The 26,957-nt window shown below is 36.9% G+C and overlaps 2 protein-coding genes across 3 annotated transcripts in view; both read right to left on the reverse strand.

The window, feature by feature from the left end:
* The window catches only part of TTN (titin), a 280,746-nt gene extending 271,964 nt beyond the window's left edge, over positions 1 to 8,782 (reverse strand). For both annotated transcript variants that reach the window (XM_063595464.1, XM_034954590.3), the window contains exons 1-5: positions 7,649 to 8,782; positions 5,230 to 5,433; positions 3,488 to 3,775; positions 2,918 to 3,003; positions 2,580 to 2,824 (exon numbers count right to left, since the gene is read on the reverse strand). In XM_063595464.1, coding sequence (XP_063451534.1) covers positions 2,580 to 2,824; positions 2,918 to 3,003; positions 3,488 to 3,775; positions 5,230 to 5,433; positions 7,649 to 7,856 — 1,031 coding nt within the window. In that variant the 5' untranslated portion in view covers positions 7,857 to 8,782. The remainder of the gene's footprint in view (positions 1 to 2,579; positions 2,825 to 2,917; positions 3,004 to 3,487; positions 3,776 to 5,229; positions 5,434 to 7,648) is intronic.
* Positions 8,783 to 20,625: 11,843 nt separating this feature from the next.
* CCDC141 (coiled-coil domain containing 141) overlaps positions 20,626 to 26,957 on the reverse strand; it is a 232,728-nt gene continuing 226,396 nt past the window's right edge. The window contains exons 30-31 of the mRNA XM_057301445.1: positions 24,579 to 24,688; positions 20,626 to 20,780 (exon numbers count right to left, since the gene is read on the reverse strand). The gene's annotated coding sequence lies outside the window, so the exon portion shown is untranslated. The remainder of the gene's footprint in view (positions 20,781 to 24,578; positions 24,689 to 26,957) is intronic.

Genomic DNA, 26,957 nt, shown 5'->3' on the forward strand with positions numbered 1-26,957 from the left:
CTTATTCAATGAAATATGTTTGCCTTACTCTACAACAAAAATCAAGATTAAACTATGAGATATTTAGGAAGCAGTCTATCTTTGATAACCATTATTTTCTCTGCAAATTGGAATTTTATTTCTTAATTATTGGAAGGCAAAATTTTGGGGCAATTTGGATGGTTATTAATGAACTTTCAAAATTGCTAAGATGGTCAAAATGCTCCATGGGATCAGGGACACTCCATGATTCTAAATGACCCTTAGGCTTGGGTTTTAAAATATAGTTAGGTTGTTATCTCCTTAAGAAATTGCATTTGGCTTGTGTTGCGATTTCATGGTGTGCAAATTTGGATTTAGCCTGAGACTGAACATTTTTTTTTATTTGACTGCTAGACATGTTTTTTAAAGTAAGCTTTTTGTTCAAGGTTTCATGTTAGTGTTTGCCAATATCTTTACATTTTTGTGGCTAAAACAATAAAAATTGGAAAACATCTAGCATTTTTTTCACATATTTATTGGACTTTTACATTGCCTCTTATGTGAAATACTTTTTTGTATCTTTTGTCTTTTTTTGTTGCATTTTTTTACTTTAAAAATTAATTTGTGGATGATTTTTAATGCATTTAGTGCATTTATTGGTTATTTGTCATAAGTGTTGCAAACATTCCCCCAGATCCATTTCTTTTAATCCATTTCAATATTTTGCTTGTTTATGGGTCTTATCCAGCATAAACATATGTAATTTTGTATGTTATATACTGTTTCTAAGCTGGTGTTGTCTACCTTGTAGCCATTTTATGTTTATTGTGATACTTTTATGGCAGAGGCAATGAAGTACCTTGAGGAGGAGAAAGCTCTTAAAATTTTTTCACAAGTGCTGTTTGGTTTAGAAATGACTTTTTGCTTTTGCCATACATATATTTTGATTTTTATGTAGTTGAATCTGTAACTGTCTTTTTAAAAGCTTTCGCCCATAAATGCTTTTGCAGATTGTCTTCTCTTTTTTTTAAATTTTTTAACTATTTAATCAAGCTGAAATTTATTTTGTAAATAGTGAGAGGCAGAGGTTTATGTTTGTTTGCTTCCAGATCGATAGCTAATTGGACCAGCATTCTTTATTAAAATACCTCTCCCTCCCCTGAATTGAAAGGCCACTTTGCTTTGTGAATTCCCTATATACTTGGATCTCTTTCTGGACTCTCTGTTTTGTTCCCCTGGTGTATTTTTCTATTCATTTACCAATACCATACTGTTCTGATTATAGTAACTTTACAGTATGTTTGAATATTATTTAGGTCAACTATCTCCTTATTATTCTTTTATAAAAAATTTTCTTGGCAGGGAACATCCATGTGTCTTTTATTTCATTTAAATTGATCAATAAACACTTCTTTGCTCAAATTTTGTACATTTTTCATTTCATCATATTAAAAGTTTCATCATGATAAACTAAATCCCAAACTTTCAAAACTGTTGTGGACAATTTACACTTGATTATATAATTTCTGAGCCCTGATCATGATACATGATCACCTTCTAAAATACTTCCATATTAAGTAAGCATAGAAGTCCATTTTATTTTCTAGATAAAATAACACAAGCATATGCAAAATATTTAAAAGGTTTTACTTACCATCTGAATATAAGAATATTGGCATAATTATTTTCTATTTACAAGGCACTTTCAACTAATTATCTCATTGAAGCCCCAAAATGCAGCTTGAGATCATTCTTATTGTGACTCTCTTTAATTTACAGATGACACAACTGAAACCTTAAATAAACTGCTTAACTTCTTTAATTCCAGTTACCTATCAATAACATTGAGGATAATAATTCTTACAGGTTGTGAACATTTAATGAGATAATGTATGTATAGTTCCAATCTGATAGAGGAAGTGATCCATATATAATAACAATTATTTTATTATTTATACTTATTGCCCTAAATCAGACTGTCAAGTGATCAGGCTGATTTGTCCTTAGGGCTTTCAACTCTAACTTCTGTGCTCTTCTCCTTTCACTGTGCCATATTTTGGCCCCTAAAGTAGATATTTATTACATGAAATATAAATAAGAATTCAGAAGTTTATAAGGGTCTTCAATTTACCTGTGGACAGTGAGGATTTGAGAAAATCATATTCAGTAACTTCTTGGTTTACCTCCTTTGTCACCTGCTACATTTTTGATTGCATGAAACTTACACGGGAGGAGGGCAGGGAAGTGCTGGGAAGAGAAGGGCGTGGTCCCTAGCGAGGCCTGTGCCCATGGACCTAGGTGAGGACAAACACTCCTGCCTTCCCGCCCAAATGTTGCATTTCCCAAGATCACCCTGACCTGCCACGCCCACACCCTATGCCTATAAAAACCCCTGAGACCCTAGTAGGCAGACACACAAGCGGCTGGATGTCCAGAGGAACATGGAGCCCCACAACCTGCCCGTTTGTATGCTCCCCTAGAGGTTTGAGCAGCGGGACACTGAAGAAGCGAACCACTCTCCGTGTCGCATGCCCTGCGAGGGGGACAAGGGAATCTTTCTCGTTTCAAAACCTAGTTCCAAAATGTGCAATAACCTGCTCTCTCTATGGCAGCTTTACCTGACCGGAGATGGGGTCGGTGCCCGCACGTGTCTGACCGGGGAAGGGGAGTGTCTTATGGGCGATGGGGACTGCTGCCGAGTCAGCTGTGCTTTGGCAGCAATAGACGGTGGCGTTGGGGATCTTGACTTTGGCTTCGGAGGAATCCTGGGAGGTGTTTTATGTGGCAGCTGTTGCCCAGCGGCACCATCTATGACCATCTCAACTGTTGCAATTGATCTGGCATCAAAGTGGGCTTCAATCTTCTGTAAAAGATTAAAACAAAGCCCACGTTGAGGAGGAATAGCTGGGGACGCAACAGCCTGAAAGGCTTGAAAACCAACAGTATAGAAAAATACCTTTTCAATTCGGGTTTGTCTTGATTCTGAGATCTGAGCAGTCGAAACAATTGTCTTTGTCTTTTTAGCAGGTACTTCTTCTTCACCTGTGGGAAGGGAAAGATGAATGTTTGGGAGGGGGCACAATGACCCATTTTAAAAGAGATTCTGTTAATTCTGACTACAAAGTCAAAAAGATTTTCTGGATATCCCAATGGAGAAAATTGCAGAAAGTTTTGGATTTTGCATGAATATAAATTAGGTTTAAAAATAGAAAATGTTCATTACAAGATAAAAATTTACTTAGAACGATTTTTAAAAATTTCATTATTTGCCAATAATTTGGAAATGTAGATCACTTAATTGAAACCCTTTCCAGTTTATAATGAGATTCATAAGCACAGATTGCTTCTATTCTGCGCTCCTGACTAGAATCTCAGGGACTTTTCATGGGTGTCGAAAAGCTGGCTTTTATATCAGCTCACAGCATTCTTCCCAGGGCTGTGAGAGGTGGCAAGTGGACGCTTGGCCCCATTTAGACACAAACCAGCTCTCTCCCCTTCTCTCTGTTCCTCAACCTCCAGCACATACCTTGAACCAGTAATTCAGCAGTCGAAGTAGCTCTTCCAACGCTATTGGTGGCATTTACTGAATAGGTCCCTGAGTCTTCAGGGTATGCTTCTGCAATCAGTAAGCTGTAGAGGTCGCCTTCTTGTGAAATTTGGAAATCAAGGGAGCTCTGGATTTCGGCTCCATCCCGGTAGAACTTCACCACAGGTGTAGGGATTCCAGTCACTCTCACTTGGAGTCTCACTTGGCTTCCTTGTCTCACGGTCATGCTCTGCAGTCGTTGAACGAAGTTGGGTGGTGCTGTCTCAGCTGCGGGGACAAGAGAACAAAGTCAAGAGTGAGAGCCAGGGTGCTCCCTACAAGGTATTTTTAAACAATCACAGCTCCAATTCCAAAACCAGGTGATGACTCGCCAATCTAAACATCCTTGAATGTCCTTGAACCCAGCTCACCCAGCAATGACAGCAAGAATGGAGCCAGGAGATTACAGAAGGCTTTCTCACCACCATATTTTATTTTATTTGCTTTGTTTTGCTGAGCAGTTTAGGCCACCACCTTTTGTTTCTTTGTTTTAAATAAAAGCTCTAGATTTTGTTATAACATTTCTTGAGAATCTTTCTGGTACTTCCCCCTCAACCTCACATCTAGCACTCTATTAATATGTGAAAGCCATGTTGCATATTCCAGTAAGTTGCATTAAAATGAATTCCAGTGGTTGCTACGATGGGTGTGCCTGTTACTTACAGCATCATTACATTTTTAATTTAATTTTTAAAATTCTAAACCTTCTCCAACTTGATAGGTATTCAAATAACCCAAATATTTACTTGCATTTAAAACGTTAATCCCAATAATAACATTACTTCATTTTAATTGTGTTACAGAAAGGGGATTTTTTTGGTTATGTTGGAAGAAATTTTTTATAAGTGTGAGGAGTGAATGGAATTAACTTTGACATGATTTTGAGTAATAAACAACAGCAGGTGCTGCCAACCCTGTGCATTTTCCATTTGTGAATTTTCTGGGTGCATGCTAAAGTTCTACCTGATGTTACTTGATGTGGTTTCTGCTTAGGTCAATTATAGCCCTATAATTGAACATCATTGAAGGTAAAGTTTATTGGATAAGCATATGTAACTTTACGTAGCTCATGTAAGATATTGTTATAAAACATGTAAAGGCATGCAATATTCTGTATACTAATGTCTCACTAGGTAGTAAAGGATAGAGAAAAACAACAGAGGCCACTAAGATTGGTGATAAGTTTTCTGGGGAAACAGTGTCATGCATTTGAATAATAAACAAGCATTTATTTTCTTCTGGGTATGTTTACATGCCTCTTAAATGGGTGGTCTGTAGACCACCGGCATCAGAATTATCTGGATGCTTGTTAAAGTGTGAATTCCTGGAGATTCACACTTCCCTGGAGAATATATCTTATTCCTTAAAAGACTTATAAACAAGGCTCCAAGCTTTTCTACTTGCTGAGAAACATGATTTTTAATATTTCCTTAACATACTTTTGAGTGTTTAATATGTGTATTGAGAAACTGATTCTCAGCCACTTTTATGATGTACTCTAGAGGAAAATTAAATTCCAATAGGCAGACAACTTGGTTATAAATAATTCAGCCTCCAGTAGACCCTTCTGTAGTTTAAGAGCTGCATCTACCTCTGCCCATAGCTTTTTCTGGACCCCTTTCCCAATTTGCCAGAGATGTCCTCTGGGGGAGCAGAGGATTGGCAGGTCCCCAGCAGCCTACCTTTCACAAGAAGCTCAGCAGTACTAGTCGCTTGTCCAGATCCATTGGTGGCTTTCAGGGAATATCGTCCACTGTTGGCTTTAGTCACGGCGGGGATCGTCAGTTTAGCGCGGCCATCGCTAAAGGAGATCTGCACGCCGGGCAGAGTGGAAGTGGAAATCACCTGGCCATCCCTAAACCAGCTCACCTCAGGAACTGGAAAACCTGAAGAGCAAGAACAATTCATCTTTATGTTTGAATGGGCACCGCAAAGTCCTCTGCTCTGTCCCATCATGTTCACTGCCTTGTCCGAATCTGTAAAAGCTTTCCAGCATGGAATGCCACTTAATGATAGGGAAAACCCTACAGTTGCATGATCAGTGTGTAAACTTGCAGACCATTAGGAAGGCAGGAAGGGAGGAAACTGAGACCAAAAGAGGCCCAATGATTTTTCCAAGGTCCTTCAGCTAGCAGTGACACAGAGGGGACTAGAATTTCCATCTCCTGCCTGCCTGCCTAGGGCTCTATCTGATGCAATTTAATAGACAACATTAAAATCATGAAAGGGACTTATAAAAATGAAGAACCAAGGAAAATTTGAAATAAAGAGTGATTGTTGTCCTCTTTGAGAGCAAGTGAAGAACAAAAACAGCAAACTGATCTCCAGTTTCTGCCTGACAAGCCCAGGAGGCATGCCCTCCTCCCTCCTCTGTGGTTACAGGGACACTGTCTTCTTGGACTCTTCTGCTTTCACAAGTACAATCAGTAAAAACATTGTAACATGGACAAGCAATTTCTCATAATAAGAGCCTAATCCAAACCTAGTCTTCCAGAACAACATGGATCATTGGAATTGCAGGTGGAAAGCCAAATTCTCTTTATCTGCCATAAATTGTAGAGCCAAGAACTACATGTCCATGGTTTGATGTTTTAAATATATTAAAACTCTGTACATTGAGAATGTACGAGGCACATTCAGAGCATGATTTATTTCACACTTGGCATAAAGGTTGATGCTCTATCTACTTAGGCTGGTAGGTAAAGATAATCTAGAGAAAGTCTGTTTTGTTGTTTATACATTAGCCCATCTCCCACTATGGCCAATTAAATAGTTTATTGGACTGATTTATGGGTATTGGATATTTTCAGTAGTGTCTTTGTAATAATTTATTTGCATATAGTTTGAAGGAACAAGAAGATATGAAGTAGCCAGATTCCACTACTTCTCAAGGAGGCAAATTCCCACTGAAGTCATATGTGTTCTGCTCAGTTCAGAAGTTACTGAGTGTTACCAGATAAATAGGTAAATTATTTGAAAGTCGGTAAGACTTATTTTCTATTGTACATATATAGACCAATGAAAAGGGAATTTCATTGGTCTATATATGTACAATAGAAAATAAGTAATGATTATATGATATTTGTACAATGTAAAAGAAAGTATTATCCAGTTATGAATAAGATCGATGCATATAATAGAAAAAAAGAGAAAAAAAGAGATTTTATTTTATATCTTTATTATGAGCCATAAAATTTTAAAAAAGAAGTGGGCAATGAACCATGGAAGTGCACTAAATTAAGAATTAAGCATGATTTTTTTTAATCCGTATCCATCTTACATGGCTCGTTACAATACTACAGAAAGAGAAAATATTGATTAATTTTAAAATTATTCACAATATAGTTCATACTCTACTCTCCATTTTTTCATAAGATGATACCATGCATTTTTTTGAACCATCCATAAACTGAGTTATGAGGAAGAAAAAGAAGGCAAAAAAGAGATGAATTTCCTTTCAGATAAAATTCTAGGGTTAGTGTTTGCTTCCTTTTAAACAGAGAGACCCGAGAAGCATATTATTTTCTGTCATTTCAAAGCGATTGGAAAGTCTTTTAATTCATTAGAATCACTCAATAAAGATTGAAAATAAAATAATAAAATAATGAGGAGTTGGTTAATTACTGAACAGCTCTGCCTCTGAGGAAAACTAGATGCACTGTTATTTTGCATGTGAACCAACTGAAGTTCAGTTGTCCAGAGCAGGCAGCCCAGACTGCCTACCCAGTGTCTCTGTGGCTGGCTTCTATTGGGCTTGAGTTCTTGGCTTCCAGTCTGGCTCTGCAGCTGAGCCCAAATATAGAATGACTAAATTTGGTCCTACTTAGTTGCTGGATTCTAACAGCAATTTTAATCCAATGCTAATTATTTTTGCTTTGTGGAATAATAAATACGAATAAAACATTTTCAAGCCATTATATTGTCAGATTTTGTCAGTACTCTGTGAATGGTATACCCTTAAAATGACCTTTCCATAGTGTTGGACTAATTTTACGAAGTGAAAGCAGGGCTTAAACTTGGCGTCAAGTCCTGCAGCAACGTTAACTTACTGGAGAGGAGGCAAAGGAAAAAAAAAACAAAAGTGTGAATGTGTGAGCTTACCACTAATGTGAGCCTCAAAGGTTGCGGTACTACCCTCCAGTACCACAACGCTTTGTAACGGCTGCGTAAACGTCGGTGCTTGAGTTGTCATCTTTCTAGGCACTCTGAAAAAGAAGAGAAAATAAATTAGGGTGTCCCAGCTAAGGGTCACTCTGGAGCTGCTTTGCAGATAGCAGAGACACACGTTTCTCCAAATGGATTGCTCCATAGGTCATCTGTGGGCCTAGAGTGATGGGCAGGTCTTCTCTTTTGTGGCTTGAACAGTTTTACATAGTTCATCATTGAGTTGACTTAAAGCCTATCCCAAAGTAGCAAGCGTAAGGGGAAATGGAAAAAAGTATTAGCCAAACAGAACAAGGAATGAACCCTAGTGGTCAAAGAGGGAATATACAGTCTTACCAATGGTGGAAAATCAGGTTCAGAGTTGAAGAAAAAGAAAACCACAGCAATGCAGGGTTAGTGAAGTGTAATTAGAGAGACAAGACATGTGATAAATGTAAAATAAACCTCTGGGCCTGGCGTGGTGGCTCATGCTGGTAATCCCAGCACTTTAGGAGGCCGAGGCGGGAGGATCACTTGAGGTCAGGAGTTCGAGACCAGTTTGGCTAACATGGTGAAACCCCTGTCTCTACTAAAAATACAAAAATTAGCCAGGCGTGGTGGCGCATGTCTGTAGTCCCAGCTACTTGGGAGGCTGAGGCACGAGAATTGCTTAAACCCAGGAGGTGGAGGTTGCAGTGAGCAAAGATGGTGCCACCACACTCCAGCCTGGGTGACAGAATGAGACTCTGTCTCAAAAAAAAAAAAAAAATTAAAATAAATAAACCTCTGCATCAGCTTAGTAAGTGAAAATTATTTTAAAAATTTTCCTTCTCCCCAATATTTTTCGTTCACTCTATATTTATAAAGTTGACATTGATTCAGACATTATCTGATTACTTAAAATAGTTGCCAGAAGTAAAAATCTGAACTTTGTAATTTCTTTCCTGACTGGAAAAGCTTTGGCAAGCCTTATCAAATATGCAAACTTTTTGTAGACGGCATACGGTGCTTTCTATTTCTTAACATTTCTTCATACTATAACTGTGCAGTAAATGTTGCTACTGCTGAAGTAAATATTCAGAAAAATTTAAATTTTAGTGAACAGGCCAAAGTTTATTATAGCTCTGAAAGAAAAATGCTGGCTTGAGTTCTTAATATGGAACAATTTGCAAACTTTGAATAATGGAAGGCTGGTGTAAAATGTAGATAAAGTGAAAAGGCCTATGCTTTCATAAAGTAAAATATTCAACATCAAAGAAACAAATATAAAATTTGCAGTTAAGTCATTTTGTTAAGTGCAAGAATGTACTTTGCCTATCAGTTTCAGAGACATTATGTGAAGAATTTTCTGATGCATAAATACCTAATTATTCAACATGACTATTCTGTTCTGAAATAGAACATTTCTGAATTGTCAATCACTTCATTACTATTTTTCATTAAATTCTTTGTTTACTAAAACTTCACAGAGCAATAATCTTCTTAGTGATAATTCTGTTCCTTACTGTAACTTTCTACTTAGTTAAAAAAACGAAACCAGCATTCTCTGAGACAATAAAATTTATATTTGGAAAAATCAGATAATATCCAAAAGCTTTCATAAATTTTTTTTGTCAGAAACTCCTTTTTGTAGCATATTATCTTTGGGATGAACAACTTTCTGTGTCTAACTTTGTCTGTTTATAAGTTAGTACATCTAAAAATAGCTGTCCTCTTAGACATAGAATACCTAATTATATATCTATGTATTTACAGGCATTGACAATTAGTAATCAAATTCTAGGAAGATGAGAAATCAAAGTGTATTTAGAAGTAAGAAACCTTTCCTTTAAACATTATTTCTTACCCTTCTTAGTGTCAACATTTATCTCAAAATATATAATTGGACTGTGTGCTGAGTTAAAATGCATGAAGAGATTCTGAATATTTTAGAAAACAATTATATCGTTTCATTCCAAATCTCTAACTATGTTGCAATTAACCAGCTTAAATTGATCTTACATTCCTATCGTCTAGGTAAATTTTATTGCCTTAGCACTTGCTCTTCACAGGCCTTTGTCTAACTGGGGCTGAAGGTATGCGTCTAAAATGTCATGCTCTTAAAATAAACTCTCCTAAACTCTCCAAGGTTGACTGACAGCAGGCAAGTGTTCTGTCACTGTCCTGCAACTGATACCTCAGCAGTTGATTCCCTTAAAAAGTCATCAGGGTGTAGCTGATACCACATGCATTTTATCAGAGCTATTCTTGGTGTGCTTAACTTTATCATTGAGTAATATAACCTTGAACATTCTCAACAGGCAAAGAGAGTCTAGAAAAGAAGTAAACATTTCTCTCAACATTTCAGACCTCAACTTTTAGAATATTAAGTGAACTTAAACACTTTGAATCATGGAATCATTTAGCTGATATGCTAAAGCTTTCAACTTTTCAAGGAAAAATGTTCAGACATTTTAAAATAGAATTTAACAAGCAGATTTAAATAATGGGTCAGCACTGGCAAGAAATAGTCATACAAACACTTGTACGTAGGCATTTAGCACACACAAATAATCCAGAGCCAGAGATCAATAAGAAAGTGACTCTACTATTAAAATAAGAAAAGTTGCTGCTCACCTGATTTCTCAAGAGTGCCTAAAAAGGGTGGGACTAAGCCCAAGGTTGCTTCTGAAACGACGTCCTATGGAGAGTTGGTTTTTCTGACCATCTCCGACATGAATCGGTGAGCCTCTAATCCTAAAAACAAAACTACACAGTCAAGACTGTGTAGTTTTGCTTTTCTATGCAATCCCTACACCCGAGGCGAGGCTGGGAATGCACGACTGCTCAAGAGCCAGGGTCTGGCCTGCCCTTATATTCACCAGATCTGCTGACAGCCCCACATCCTTAGGCAGGGCCCTGGGTGATTGGCTGTCTTAGGAAAGCATGATGGGAGAGGACCTATTTGGTAGTGTCACATACCACCTGTTCTTCTGATTGACAGTGCTAAATTTAGTACCTCAAAGGAGACTTCACCAAGGAAATAGAACTGTATTTAAAGAATAACTGTGTTGAGGCTCAGAGAAGAGCATTGGTTGCTGATGTTAAAATCTGAAAATGCAGGTTTAAAGAGGTGTGACAGTAGATAGCACTTGTGGGCAGTCATACAAAAGAGCTCCAAACCTGAGGACTCTGCCCTGAGTCAGGCCCCAGTCCTGTTCCCTTCCCCCATAAAACAAACCAAATGGACCTGTCAATCATGACAGCAGATGGGGGAATTTATCTCAAGCATAAGGCTTCATGTTCTCTGAAGAATCAGTTGCTATAAACCTTAGCGTTGAAGAGAACTCATTTGTACTACCTACATTCTCCAGAATCCACTTGTATTTCGGGGACATTTACACTGATGTTAATGAGCTTATTGCTTATACAACCCTGCAAGAAATAATGTTGAAAGGCAAAATTGGAACTCTGCTTAGGTTAGTCTGTACAGTACAATGATTTCACCTTTGTCAGATTTCATTTTTGTCTGGCATTAATATTTACAAATATGTGTGTACTGCTCCTTAGTAAGTAGCCAGGTCTTATGCTTAAATCATCCATAAGGTTCCTTTTCCAGACACATGAATGCTGTTCTGCTAATCTCTGGAGTTTGCTGTTACTAATGGGAAGTGGATAGGAGATGATATAGTTGCTATTTTAGGACTGAATTTAATTTCAAGCAAGAGATATTTCAAATAAAAAAGAGCACACCAAAAGATCTTTATAATGACTCAGCTGAGAGATTTGTGAAACTGTACTTAGAGGGAGGAAAATTGTCTTGTTGATAATGGAAAGAGACTTTTATCAATAAAAGAGACTAAAATTTTTAATTTAAGTTAAATTTCTTTATATCTGTAATAAAAATATTCCCTGTTATGGAAGAATTTGGCCATGCATTAAACTTTTCAATTTCTTGAGTATTTCATATCTTGTATTTATTTATATAGTGATTAATATGTTAATGTTTAACAGTTTAAATTTACTGACAACTAATGTAGTATAGTTATGTTAACAAGATGACACCATGTACTTATTTAAACATTTTTCTCCTTTACTTAAGTGGTGGTATCTGTATTGGTGGCACCATTTCCACCCCCATAGATGGCATCTGCTATAATTCTATTTGATTGCTTTATTCAGAAACAACTGGTTTCATATTATATACTTTGAAAATTATTCCCACTGAGAGATTTGTGTTACAAAGAATCTGCCAGTCATTAGGCAAAGAAACACTAGAAATGTATGATCTTTCTGTTTTGGAGTGTTCACCAAGTGGCTATTTAAGATACGTTTGTGCATATTTGTGTGTGGGTATGTAGTGTGCGTGTGTGTATTTTTAGACTCATTTGACCTAATGTGAAGCACATTAATGTTACGTTATATTTGTTGGAACTAAAGTCAAATCATTTTAATTCTTACGGGAACTAGAGGGAAGAAGTGACTATAATCTGGAAGCCTGCGTCATCTTGACATGATGCAATTCAGGTAACTCAAGAGCCAAGAAGATGGACCATATGTTATAAACATAAAGTCAAGTGTCTGTCCTCTTAAGCTGATTGTCTAGTCACTGTTCTTAGACTTTTCTAGACCATGCCTGCCAGCCTACATCTTTCTCCCGAGCTGGATGCTTCCTGCCCTCGAACATCGGACTCCAAGTTCTTCAGTTTTGGGGCTTGGACTGGCTCTCCTTGCTCCTCAGCTTGCAGACAGCATATTGTGGGACCTTGTGATTGTGTGAATTAATACTTAACAAACTTCCCTTTATATAAATATATATATGTATGTATATATTCTTCCCTATATACATATTAGTTCTGTCCCTCTAGAGAACCCTAATACACCTTGCAATATTGTCAAGATCCTTGCCTTTAGGCCTTTATATGTTTATGTGACATTCAGAATTAAGAAAAGAAAAAAATGAATGAACAAAAGAAAAAAGAAGAAAGAAAAGGAAAGAAGGGACCAGTTAGTAAATAACTAATATGCTGCTCTGAAAAAGAGTTCTTATTATTGGAATAGTAATGGACAGTATATGATATCATGGTATGCATTAGTTTTAAAATTAAATATGCCATCATTAGAATTAGTAAACTAGTCTTGTGGAAACCAAATACTAGGCAGATTTGGGGAGTTTGCTGATGGAGTAAGATCTCAATTTACCACCCTAACAGTGGGGAGGAGCCACACAGATAATCCCAAACAGCTGATAATTCAAATGTAATGCCTACTTAATTTGGAATGCGTGGCATGATTCTCTCTTTAAGCACAATATTCAATGAAATTCAATAAATATTTATTAAACATATACTCAGTGCTGAGCACTGGGATAAATTATTATGATTTTGGATTCTGTCATTATTTATTGATTTGACAAATATCTACTGAGTGGTGACTTTGTGCTGGGCATTGTGCTAGTGATGGCTAGGCAGAGCTGACCAAGAAAAGACAGTTAGAATTATTGTGCTCTTAGAGGTCATGGTCTACATCAACTCTTAGTGAATGCTCATTAATCTGTGACTGAGACCAAGTCTAGGATATATGTAAAACTCAGGCAGTAACTCCAACTACATAGTCAGACTTTGTTTACCTTATATAGGACCATTTACAAAGGAAGGACTTACTGGGAGTTATTCGAGAAATGGGTACAGTTTTGAAGGCCAATGCAAGGATACTAGAAGAGAGTAAAACTAATGTATCTTATGACTGATTAAATTTTTTTGTGTGTTCTTTTATTGTATTAAACACAGTTTAGGCACAGAGATTATAGCAATGCACACAACACACAAAAATACCTGCCCTCCAAGAGTTTACATTTTTGTTAACACAGTAATATTAAGTGATATAATATCTGTAATTTCCTTTCCACTCATAAAATATATCAAAGCTGAAATATAGGCTCATCATGGAGCTATTTTTAAACAAGGAAATAGAAAAGCAAATTCAAGAAGTGCACAGGGAAAAGCGTGCTGACGAAAACAATTTATTCTAATGGAAGACAGTCTGTGTTCTTTGAGTTATAGAGGTGGAAAAAGCTACACTGGGAACATGGGAGGCAAGAAATTGTTGCTTACAATTTAAAAGACTTACTGTCCCATTTTTTTCTACATCCAGTTATAATTTCTTTAGAAGCAAGATCAAATTAGGTTTCCACAACTATTTACAAGTGTACGAATAGTCACAGATGCATTTAACACCACATCGAATACAAAAAGATTATTTCAGACATGTAAGATATTTTTACCAAAGTAAGAAAGATAAAAAAATTAAAGTCTTGAATGTCTCAGTAGCACTGCTGTTAGGGGCACTTGGAATTTCTCTCCTATTCTACCTGGGTTTAGGCAACTCACTTGAATCTCTGTCTCAGATTTGTCAGTTGCAAATTGGAGATTATTATCTTGACTTCAAAGAGTTATTAGGAATATTAAATGACAGAATGAACGTGACAGTGTCCAGGACCATGAGAATCTGACACATGATAGGCATTTTGTTTGTTTGCTGCTGCCAAGCATGACACTAAGAAAATAATTTCTGTGCTTGGTAGTATTGATTTGCTCAATTATCTCTGACTACCTGATAAAATATACAAGATAGTATTTTCTAAGAAATCTTTGAGAAGTCCAAAAGTGAGCTCATGGAATAAAGCACATGTCACGTCCTTCCCTGAAGGCCCTCAGAAGGTGACATGACATTTATATGTGGATTAAAGCAAAGCCCAAGAAATACTGGAATCTTAAAAAAGAAATAAGTTGGACTTCTGAAGGCCTGTGGCAGGAAACTATAAACCTGATTAGATCTAACCACCAGCAAATGCTCATTGGAGGTGATACTGCTGTCAAATATCAAGCTTTACACATGCTGAAGGGAGGCAACCAGGTTCATTTTTTCCAGTAACCACTGCAGACACGGCACCTGGGGACAGGGATTAAGGGCTCTTTCAGGGCCAAAAACATGTTTGGGAGCTGAAAAATAAGTTTTGCTTTGAAATACAAAAAGAAATCTGCAACAATGAAAATAATGGATATTTATCAAATACCTACAAAAGAAGATATGTCAACTAGTCAACTGCACTTGAGATTGGTATAGTTCAATGCGTCTGACAAGCTCAGGGATGGATTTTCCAAAACTGAAACAGTCTCTGTGGGACAAAAATCTAAAAATTGCCCTAAAAGCTCTACAGTCTCAAAAAACAAAGGTTAATCTTTGTTTTTTTAAAGTAAAGGAAACTACTCAGTGCCCACACAGCCAAGTGCTGATTTTTCTCCAGCTTCCATTATCACCTCCAGAAGTTTACTTTTTTATTTCTAAACAAAATCTATTCTTCCTTTGAAGCTAAAGATTCTTTAGCTACCACTTTCTACCTATCTTCTCCAGGCTTTCAGGGTGTTTTCTTCAAAGGCCTTCTCAACATTTCCTGAAGACATCAGCATCAGAACCCCTAGTGTAAGCCTTGCCAACACCCTGAGGGACTCCCACATCCACGTGTAACCACAATAGAGGAAAATGATGGATAGCACAGTTTCTAAATCAGACCGACTTTGGATCAAATCCCAGATGCACCAGTTATTAGCAAAATGACCCTGGATTAATCATTGAAGCTTCATTTCTTCCTCGTAAAATGGGAATACTCACTTCTTCGTAGTGAATATTCTCCTTTACTGTTGTTTTGGTTTTCATTAACTAGATTTTGTAAGTTCTTATTTGATTTTTTATTTTTACAAATAGTTTTACATACTAGTATTTTTTTTCATAGCACATTTTATAACAAATGCTCAATGTGGAAGCTGTTGCTGGTTATTGTTGTTATTTGAATAGCCCTTTCTACACCTTTAGCCACACAGTTCCTGCCTGGCAGGTCTGAAATGGCATTCATTTCTTCTTTCCCATTTCAGCACCTTACCTCTGTGACCATACTTTGGGTCTTGCCCTCTTCAGGTCTTTCTTCTGTGGAGTTGCTTCTCTTCTAACATCAACAGAGAAGTTAAAGATACATCTCTTTTCATCAGTATTATCATGAGTAGAGTGTAAACATTTACTCTATAACCATATACATATGCTTATCTGTCTTCCTCCAGTGTCAGGGGAAAATGGGTCTATTACTCTTCAAGGCTAGACCAATATTCAGGATCCTTCTACTCTTGTTTCTTCCAAGACACACACTATTCCATATAATATGTTTAACTTCTCCTATCTAGAAGCTTCTTCCCCTTACCAGCCACTCTACTTGATACATTGTTTTCCCATTTAATTATAACTCGGCTTATTGCTGTATTAATTTCTTTATTTCTTATTGCTATGGTCTAAATGTTTGTTTCCTTCCAAAATTCATGTAGAAATCTAACCCCAAAGGTGATGGTTTTAAGAGATGGGGCCTTTGGCAAGTGATTAGGTTATGAGGGTTTTGCCCTCATGAATGGGATTCGTACCCTTATGAAAGAGGCTTGAAAGAGCTCCTTTTTCTCTTCTGCTATGTGAGGTCATAGCAAGAAGGCCTTTTCTATGAGAAAAGTGCCCTTGTTAGATATACAATCTGTTGGTGGCTTGATCTTGAACTTCCCAGCCTCCAGAAATGTAAGCAATAAATTTCTATTGTTTATAAATGACCTAGGGTAAGGTAAGTTGCTAGAGCAGCCTGAATAGACTAAGACACCTATTCTTTCTGAACCCTCTTTCAGCTTCTTTTCTCATTGTTCTTGCACTACTCACATTGTGTTTTCCACTGCCTTTCTTATTTCCAAATCCAATAGGCAGAGTTTTTTTTTTTTAACTTTTTTGCAACATTTTTGGTTGTCACTTATTAATCCAGTGGATACTTAAAAATTGTATTTTCATAATGCATAATAGTAAGTGATGTGTTAGGAAACTCTTCAAATAAATTCACTTAAAGGACAACTATTTGTGTTGAGTGACTGAAAAGTCAATGAGTTCATAGCACTAAACTTGAACTATTTCTCAGGCTATGTCTTCCTTTGGCCTTGGCTTTTTGATAAAACAGCCAGGAAGAATCACCCAAGATACATTTTTTCTGCATCCCATCACTTTCACCAGTTCACCTACTAACTTTTATACTTCATCTTTCTAGAAGCTCTCTCCAAACTTGAATTCCATGGCACCAGCCTCTCTGGACTCATACAGTTCTGACTTATTCATGAGCAGTTCTCCTCCTGCTGGTCTTCATCAGGTTCTACCTCTTCTTACTCTTGTGTTTTCCCGGGGTTAGCTCATTTCCTTTCAAGGCTTCAACTACATTCTGATCACTTCAAGATGATTATCTCTGCCCCATTCATCGCTCGCATGTTCCAGACTTACATTTCACTCTTACTGGCTATCTCCAAGAGAATCTCAGACTTAAAACACCCAGATTAGACTCCTTATAAATCTGTCCTTCTCCTGGATTTTTCCATCTGAGTTAATAACATCACAATCTATTCAATCACCTAAGTGAGAACTCTGGGAATTTTTCTTAATGCTTCCTTCTCCTTATTACCTGCCTCTGAGATGTCAATAAATTCTTTTAATTCTACCACCTAAAAATAGCTTGAATCTTTGTAATCTTGTTTATTGCTACTACCATTTCCAGGTCCTTATTTCTCACTTATTCTATTGGATTTAGCCTCTTAACCGTTCATTTCTGCCTCCAATCCAAGTCCACCTCAAAGCCCAATAAGCACTCCATGATAAAAATTTCACATAATTTCTCTGATTTAAATCTTCAGCTAGTCTTGGGAGCCCTACATCACCCAAGATACTGACTGAATCTATTATCCTCCACTCCTGGCTTTTTGGTCCTGTTTTGATTTTGCCCAGCCCATTGCCTTTTTGCAGCACTGACTAGAACAACGATCAACACATAGTAGCTCCTTGGTATGGGCTAAAATGTGAACCCTCCAAAATTCATATGTTGAAATTCTAACTCCTAGTGCCTCACACTGTGACGGTGTTTTGAGATTAGGTCTTTAAAGAGATGATTAAGTTAAAATGAGCTCATTAGGGTGGGCCCTAACCCAATATGACTGGTGTCCTTATAAGAACAAGAGATAGGACCAGGAACAGTAGCTCATGCCTGTAATCCCAACACTTTGAGAGATGGAGGTGGGCAGATCGCTGGAGCCCAGGAGTTCAACACCAGGCTGGGCAACATAGCAAGATCTTGTCTGTCTTAAAAAAGAAAAACAAAAACAAAAAATCCTGGGCATGGTGGCGTTCACCTGTAGACCCAGCTACTCAGGAGGCTGAGGTGGGAGGATCACTTGAACCTGGGAGATTGAGGCTGCAGTGAGCCATGATCACAACACTGCACTCCAGCCTGGGTGACAGAGTGAGATTCTATCTCCAAAAATAAAGAAAAAAAAAGAACAAGAGATTAAGACAAAACAGGAACAGAGAAAAGGCCATGTGGAGACAGGAGGAAGATGGAAGTGAAGGAGAGAAGCCTCAGAAGAAATGAGCTCTGTTGGCACTTTGATCTTCGAACTTCAAGTCTTCAGGACTGTGAGAAAATAAATTTCAGTAAGTTTAAGTTGCCCAGTCTGTAGTACATTTTTATGGCAGTGCTAGCAAACTAATGATATGCTCCATAACATATATCTTAAGGACATGAACAACTTTATCAGATAAATATGATGACAATTTGAGCTTTTGGTGACCAACTTTCTCAGAATCCCTGAATCATATTTTAAGGAAATGAGAGTGGAGCAGGCTGGAGAGGACAGGACTTCCTAATTGCTTATTACCATATCTCAGCAGCAAAAAACTGCTCATCTCTAGGTCTTCACTTTGGATCTAAGTGTTAATGTGTACTCTTCCATTTAAAATGAGGAAGCTTTAGCAACAGTTTCACCTTTGGCAAATTCTTTGTCAAAATGAAGGAACACTTATCACCTGTAACGTGAATCTTTGTCTCCCCCCATCTCTGCTGATAGATTGTGATTTGGGGACACTTGCAGTATAGTAGTCCTTCAGTATCCTTGTGGGATTGGCTCCAGGACCCCCTAACCCCCAGCGGATACCAAAATACGTGGATGCTCAAGTCGCTTATATAAAATAGCATAGTATTTGCATTTAAACTATGCACATCTTCACATATGCTTTAAATCATCTCTAGATTCCTCATAATACCTAATACAATGTAAGTGCTATGTAAATAGTTATGTTGTATTTTTTATTTGTATTTTTTTATTTTGGGGTTTTTCTTTTTTCAATATTTTTGATATGCATTTTGTTGAATTCATGGATGCAGAACATGTGAGTAGGGAGAGGCAACTGTATTATTAACCCATCAGAGACTACATTCATTAGAGGTCAGTTGAGTAACAGCCGTTGTAAGAGTATACGTAAGTTTAAAAAACAGTAAGCTTTGAAAAAGATAAAAGTAAGTCCTGGCATCCAGAAGCTGGCCTTTGTAATAAATGATGAGCCAATATTGATGCATTATTACTAAAGTTCATAACATACATTAGGGTTCACTGTTGTTTTGTACATTCTGTGGGTTTCGATTGATGTTTAATGACATATATCCACCATTGCAGTACCATACACAGTAGTTTCAATGCCCTAAACATCCTCTGTGCTCCACTTGTTCATCTTCTTCTTCCTTCTCTCCCTAAAGCCTGGCAATCACTGGTTTCTTATTGTCTCTGTACTGTTTTCTTTTTCAGAATACCATATAGTTGGAGTCATACAGTATGTAGCCTTTTCAGATTAACTTCTTTCACTTAGCAATATGCATTTAAGATTCCTTAGTGTCTTTCCATGCCTTAGTCGTGTACTTCTTATTGCCTAAGATTCCACTGTATGTATGTATCTCAGTTTGTTTATCCATTCACCTATTAAAGGATATCTTGTTTGCTTCCAAGTTTTCGCCATTATGAATAAAGCTGCTATAAACATCTGCATGCAGGTTTTGTGTGGACACAAGTTTTCAGCTCATTTGGGTAAATACCAAGGAAACTAATTCCTGGATTGTATGACAAGAGTATGTTCAGTTTTGTAAGAAACTGCCAAACTGTCTTCCAAAGTGGCTCTGCCGTTTTGCGTTCCCACCAACAGTGAGTGAGAGTTCCTGGTGCTTCACATCCTCACTAGCATTTGGCTTTGTCAGTGCTTTGGATTTTAGCCATTCTAACAGGTATGTATTGTGACCCATTTTTTACCATAATAAAATAAGTACTTTGGGATAATTAGGGTGTATTCTACAATAAGAAGAGAATGAGGGAAATAAAACAATAACTTTAAACATGGCTCCTGGGTGGTAGACCAGGCTCATTCCCTGAGTAAATCATTGGTTTTCATATTCTAGCTTTCTAGGATGAGATTAAAATCTGCACCTAAGAGAAATAAGGAATGAGAACTTTGGGTTACTCATTAAGGTTATATCTGCACATTAGATTTCTAATGTACTTATAATTTTACAGTAATAGCTCTAAAAGTAGAAAGGACAACACAACAAAATATGTAATATTCACATGGGTTATGGATATTTCCACATATGAATATTTATACTTAGAAACAGGATAACCTCCACAAAAGAGTTTTAGTTCCTGCCCCTTTACCTAAGTGGACAACTGGTTCTTGCTAGTACTTTTTCATACTTCTAGTACTTTTGTTTCCTGTGTTGTATTTTTGGGCAAAAACTTTTGTGTTTAGCTTCTCTCTGAAATGTGCCACATGTTTATTTCTTTAAGAGAAAAGGGTGCATATTGTCTTGTGAATAAGTATTTCATTCATTTATGTGTTGTATACCTGAGAACATGGCCTCAAATATAAGAATTTAGCTGAAACTACTGTTGGTTTAGGACAGAAGTACTTCCTAGAATCAGAAAGACTCATGCTCTTTTTCTGTGGATAATATAGAAAAACATAGAGTTATGAAACACAATATATTCTTCTGAAAATAAAGACAAAACCACATGACCTACTTCAGTATCTCCAGGTACCACTTAGAAGTCATCTTTGAACCAAGTGACACATGGTCCTGATCTTCTGGACACTGTGCAGTGTGGAAGCAGATCTCATCCTTCCTGGAGGTTGACAGGTCTAACACTTTCTAGGAATGTTAGAATTTTGCTTCATACTAAAAGGAAAAGGAAATTTGAAGTTGCTAAGATACACATGTGTAATATTATCTTTCTCTTTTTCTTTCTTTATCTCTTTTCTATTTCTCTCTCCCTCCTCCCTCCTTCCCTCCCTTCCTCCCTCCCTTCCTTCCTTCTTTCCTTCCTTCCTTCCTCCCTTCCTCCCTCCCTCCCTCCCTCCCTCCCTCCCTTCCTTCCTTCCTTCCTTCCTTCCTTCCTTCCTCCCTTCCTCCCTCCCTCCCTCCTTTCTTTCAATGGAGTCTCATTCTGTTGCCTAGGCTGGAGTGCAGTGGCACAATCTCCACTCACTGCAACCTGTTCCTCCCAGGTTCAAGTGATTCTCCTGCCTCAGCCTCCTGAGTAGCTGGGATTACAGGCACCCGCCACCATGCCTGGCTAATTTTTGTATTTTTAGTAGAGACGAGATTTCACTATGTTGGCCAGGCTGGTCCCAAACTCCTGACCTCAGGTGATCCACCCCCCTCAGTCTCCCAAAGTGCTGGGATTACAGGCGTGAGCCACCGCACCTGGCCCACATATGCAATATTTTCAATGTGTTCATTTTCAGAAGTCTTTCTAAACAATGTCAAATTTCTTTTTACTGCATTCTTACCACCTCCTAATGTCTAGCAATGATCAATAATTCCCCTGACTGAAAAACCAAAAGCAAAAGTAAAAACAAAAACAAAACCCATAAAGGTGACTTTTAAAAATTTTATTTTAAGTTCCAGGATACATGTGCAGGATGTGCAGGTTTGTTACATAGGTAAACATGTGCCATGGTGGTTTGCTGCACCTATCAACCCATCACCTAAGTATTATTCCCCACATGCATTAGCTATTCATCCTGATGCTCTCCCTCCCCCAACCCTCAACAGGCCCCAAGGTGTGTAGTTCCCCTCCCTGTGTCCATCTGTTCTTATTGTTTAACTACCACTTATAAGTGAGAACATGTGGTGTTTGGTTTTCTGTTCCTGTGTTAGTTTCCTGAAGATAATGGCTTCTAGTTCCATCCATGTCCCTGCAAAGGACATGATCTCATTCCTTTTTATGGCTGCATAGTATTCCATGGTGTATATGTACCACATTTTCTTTACCCAGTCTATCATTGATGGGTGTTTGGGTTGATTTCATGTTTTTGCTATTGTAAATAGTGCTGCAATGAACATACGTGGGCATGCATCTTTATAACAGAATGATTTATATTCTTTTGGGTATATACCCAGTAATGGGATTGCTGGGTCAAATGGTATTTCTGGTTCTAGATCTTTGAGGAATCACCACACTGTCTTCCACAATGGTTGAACTAATTTACACTCCCCAAAACAGTGTAAAAGCATTTGTAAAGGCGACTTTTATCAAGACTCTTGAATAGAGTCATCTTGTGAAATTCCACTTTCCTCACATATAAGGGAGAAAGAAGGGCAGACAGAAGGAGGAACTTGTTCTTAAGCTACTAAATTACCATGCTTTACTGGGGATCTGCCTGAGTAAGAGTTTCCAAAGTAAAAAAGCTACATTCTTGGAGACTATTCTAGAGACAGATTTAAACAGAAGTAATAAAGATGACATTTGGAACTACGCATGTAGCCATTGATTGCAAGTGTACTTAGGGGCCTCTTTGCCAAAAAATGATAACCTACACACTTTTTTTTGCTGTCAAATTCCAGAATATAGACTTCAGTCTGTTGAATTTTGCAGGCTTTTATTTGATATATTTAATTGAACATCATCATTATCATTTTGCTGGTATGTCAGGGCAGTGGTATGTCAGGAATTTTAGCTCTCATAACAAATTTATTCAACTACTTGAAACTATTTAGTAATCTACCCAGGATAACTAATCCATGTAAGAAGAACAAAAATAACAAAAAGTTTCAATAATTAAGAAACAGTAAAATAGCTTTGTGAAGACCACGTTATTTGCTGGATTTTATTTTCTAAATTGTACTGACAAAACACCAATGTGTAATCTTGACCAAGGTTATGCTATCTTGTTTCCTTAAATAGTGGTTCTCAACCAGGGATGATTTTCTGCCAGGGGATATTTGGCAATATTTGGAGACATCATGGTTGTTACATCTGAGGGTGGAGGTGCTAATGACATCTAGTGGGTAGAACCCATAAATGCTGCTAAACATCCTACAGTGTATAGGACAACCCCCCCAAAACACAGAATTATCTAGTCCCAAATGTCAACCTTGTATCAAGGTTGAAAAATCCTGCTTTAGAGAAATACACCACAAATACCACATTTTCCTCATATTTAAATAATTTTAATACATATACAGATATCTCATGAAACATTCATCTCAAAACCTAAGCAAAATACAATTTTTTATATAGAACATTTTCTGGTCAGTGTACACACAAGTTGAATGGTTTTTGAAAAGCATTCTACTGCATTAAAGGACATAAATAAATAAATATATTTATTGAATATATTTATTAAGCTTCTCTCACTAAGTAAAGCACACCACTGATACTTCCTCCTGCTTATCTGATACATAAAAGGACATTAAGCCATCATTTCCTGCAGTTTATGTTCCATAACACGGCAGTTGATTAGAAAGATGTAGTTACTTCTGTTTGAAAATGTAGCTGCTGCTCTGCCCTCTGGCTCACTTTGAAAATCTGTGGTTCTGAAAGCTCAAGGTACTATTTTTACTCTTCGTATTTGGCTCTGACCTGTGTAGCTACGTTCCTGCTTCTCATTTCCCTTGGTTTGGCCACACCGGTGGAGAGTGGGGCTGTGGTGTGTATTTTTAAGGTTGGGGGAGGGGTTGTAGTTACTCAGACAAGATTCTGATAAGTTCACGCTCAGGTTGGTTTTGACTGAAAACTAGAATTTATAATTTTACAAATCGGATTATCCTTTTAGATATGTATTTTTATTAAACATATTATATCTTCCCATGAAAACAGAAACATGGCAAATAATAACTTAACTGAATATTGTTGGGCATTTAAAAATATTTTTATTGAGGCTCAAGCTTAATTTGGAAGAAAATTGTGAACTATATTCTATTTGCAATTACTTTACATGAAATAAAGTAATTTTTCCCTGAGAATGAGATCTAAAGTTTTAATAGATTAAATTGAAATGAAAGAATTTTTTTAAAAAGTTATTAATTCATATGAGCTGTTCTGAAGAAAGCATTAGAAATGTGTTAAAGCTTATTTCAAAAGGGATCATAATAGAAAAATAATTTGACTTAATTTCTATATAATAAAGGCTAAGATTTTTAAATTGCCTGAAACTGGTACTGAGCTCTTCATTAAAGCAGGTACCATGTGGGTGGACATTTTGATAGCCTGTTTAGAGTGCTACAGTCTTATAAGGGTATCTCTCTATGAAGTTCCTCAAGGTTCCACATGTTAAAGATGTCAAAGTGACTTTTTATTTTCTATGTTCTATTATACCACTATGCATTTTTACAATACTCACTGGACACAAAACAAATGTTAAACTAGGTTTGCATTTGTCTAGAGAATGACAAGATCTATGCTGACTTTCTTTTTTCTAACATAGGAATAAATTTTTCATCAACTAGTATGTGCTATATTCCCAGTTATTTCATCACTCAACAAAGCCACAACTGCATGAAAGGGCTTTAAGCCTGGGACTTTTGGGGGTGAATAAGAGCCTGATTATTTGTTTGGGTACACCAAGTTTTTAGTGAACCATACTTGAAGTCCTACAATCATATATATATTTATATTTTTTCTTTATTGAATAAATAGAATTTGTTATGACTGCCAAAAAGTACACTATTCTGAGCAAACAAAATTATTACCTTATCTGTCTTCTGCTTCCCAGGAAATTTCCTTTAAATTTTGTTCTAAACCTTGACTGTTCTCTTGATCATTTGGCCCCAAACACCAAGTGCCTGGCAATATCACCTGCCTGTTCCAATGAGAAAATCAAGAACACACTGTGTGTTTAATACCCCTTAGAGATCAGTGAGAGCTAGACGCACATTTAGAAATGGTCTACTTTGCACCATAATTCACAGGCAAGGAACATGAGGGTCAAAGATTTTAGTTGCCTAAATCCTCAGAGTTCTTCTGCAGCAAAGCTGGGATTAGAATTTAGGGTTTTACACATGAAAAAATGCTCATCATCACTGGCCATCAGAGAAATGCAAATCAAAACCACAATGAGATACCATCTCACACCAGTTAGAATGGCAATCATTAAAAAGTTAGGAAACAACAGGTGCTGGAGAGGATGTGGAGAAATAGGAACACTTTTACACTGTTGGTGGGACGGTAAACTAGTTCAACCATTGTGAAAGACAGTGTGGTGATTCCTCAAGGATCTAGAACTAGAAATACCATTTGACCCAGCCATCCCATTACTGGGTATATACCCAAAGGATTATAAATCATGCTGCTATAAAGACACATGCACACGTATGTTTATTGCGGCACTATTCACAATAGCAAAGACTTGGAACCAGCCCAAATGTCCAACAATGATAGACTGGATTAAGAAAATGTGGCACATATACACCATGGAATACTATGCAGTCATAAAAAAGGATGAGTTCATGTCCTTTGTAGGGACATGGATGAAGCTGGAAACCATCATTCTCAGCAAACTATCGCAAGGACAAAAAACCAAACACCACATGTTCTCACTCATAGGTGGGAATTGAACAATGAGAACACTTGGACACAGGAAGGGGAACATCACACACCGGGGCCTGTTGTGGGGTGGGGGGAGCGGGGAGGGATAGCATTAGGAGATATACCTAATGTAAATGACGAGTTAATGGGTGCAGCACAGCAGCATGGCATATGTATACACATGTAACAAACCTGCACGTTGTGAACATGTACCCTAGAACTTAAAGTATAATAATTAAAAAAAAATCCCTCCTGAAAAAAAAAAAAGAATTTTGGTCTTTAGCTCCTCCAAATAGTAACATTTTAAGAGGAGTAATACAGAATACTCCAATTCTTTAAAACAAGTGCTCCCTTCCCTATGAATACAAGATTGAGAATGAGCTCAAAAGCATGACATTTTATAAAATTAGTGTTCCACTATTTTAATGAGCAATATTTAGGATTTCAATTTACTTGCATAAAGGTACATGATAACCTCAACAAAAAGCCTATATTTACCCAATTAAAAAGGATTCAGATGGCCCTATGTTTCTCAGGGCAATATCAATGGAGGGCCGTTTATCTCATCTATGTTATCTCTAAATGGAAATGTTTATATTAGACATATAAAGGCATATCCATCATTAGAAATTTAAAACAAAAGTGAAGATTGATTGTAATTTATTTTAGTAACATGCACAGCCAATGTCATATAATTTAAATATCAATTATACTCTGATTTCAAATATGTCTGTTAATGTTATTAAAATAACTATGTAATCTTTGTACTGTATATGGAGTCTGTTTGAGCCAACCTGCAAAGTTTCAGATTGGTGGAAAAAGAAATATTTCTCCATGTGTCCACACATGAAAAGGAATATAGCACAATGAGAAGCCAGTACATTCCACTGCAGAAAACTGTCTTAACTTGCTTTGATTACTATCCTTCCATAAAACAAAACACTACTCTGCAATGGGATGTTTAACTGGTGTATGTTAATGGTGGTTAAATATTAACCACTATGATTATTTTTTATCTTGAGTTGGAGAAATTGCATTTATTAAGTGCATTTTGAGTCAATATTTATATAAGAATAAGCATCCTCTATCTGCAAAAGTTTGATTGAGATAATCAGATTAAATTTATTACCTTTAGAGGAACTTAATGTCAAATGATACTTTAAGGAATTCCCAGTAAAGCTAAGAAACAGGCAAGCAAATTCTGTTGTTTCCAGGTATTTAGTAGACATAATATACATTTTATTATTAGCATATAAACCATTAGCAATAAAAAAGAAATAAACACACAAAACATTTGTTCCTGCAGTAATCATGTATGCTTTAGTAACCTTAAGATATGAGCTAGAAAAATTCATCTTTAAAGATCTAGATTCAGTACTTTTATGGAAGCTTGAAATACCATAACTAATGGATTGAAAAAACCAACAGCTGCTTCTCAACTAAGATTTATGATGTTATGACGTTGTTATTGCATTAAAATTAAAGTAACTTCAAAGTTCTAGTTAGAAATAATTCTTTTTGGTTTGCTATCAATGAAGAATTTA

This window comes from Pan paniscus, chromosome 13, assembly GCF_029289425.2.
Source record: "Pan paniscus chromosome 13, NHGRI_mPanPan1-v2.0_pri, whole genome shotgun sequence".
Taxonomy (NCBI): domain Eukaryota; kingdom Metazoa; phylum Chordata; class Mammalia; order Primates; family Hominidae; genus Pan; species Pan paniscus.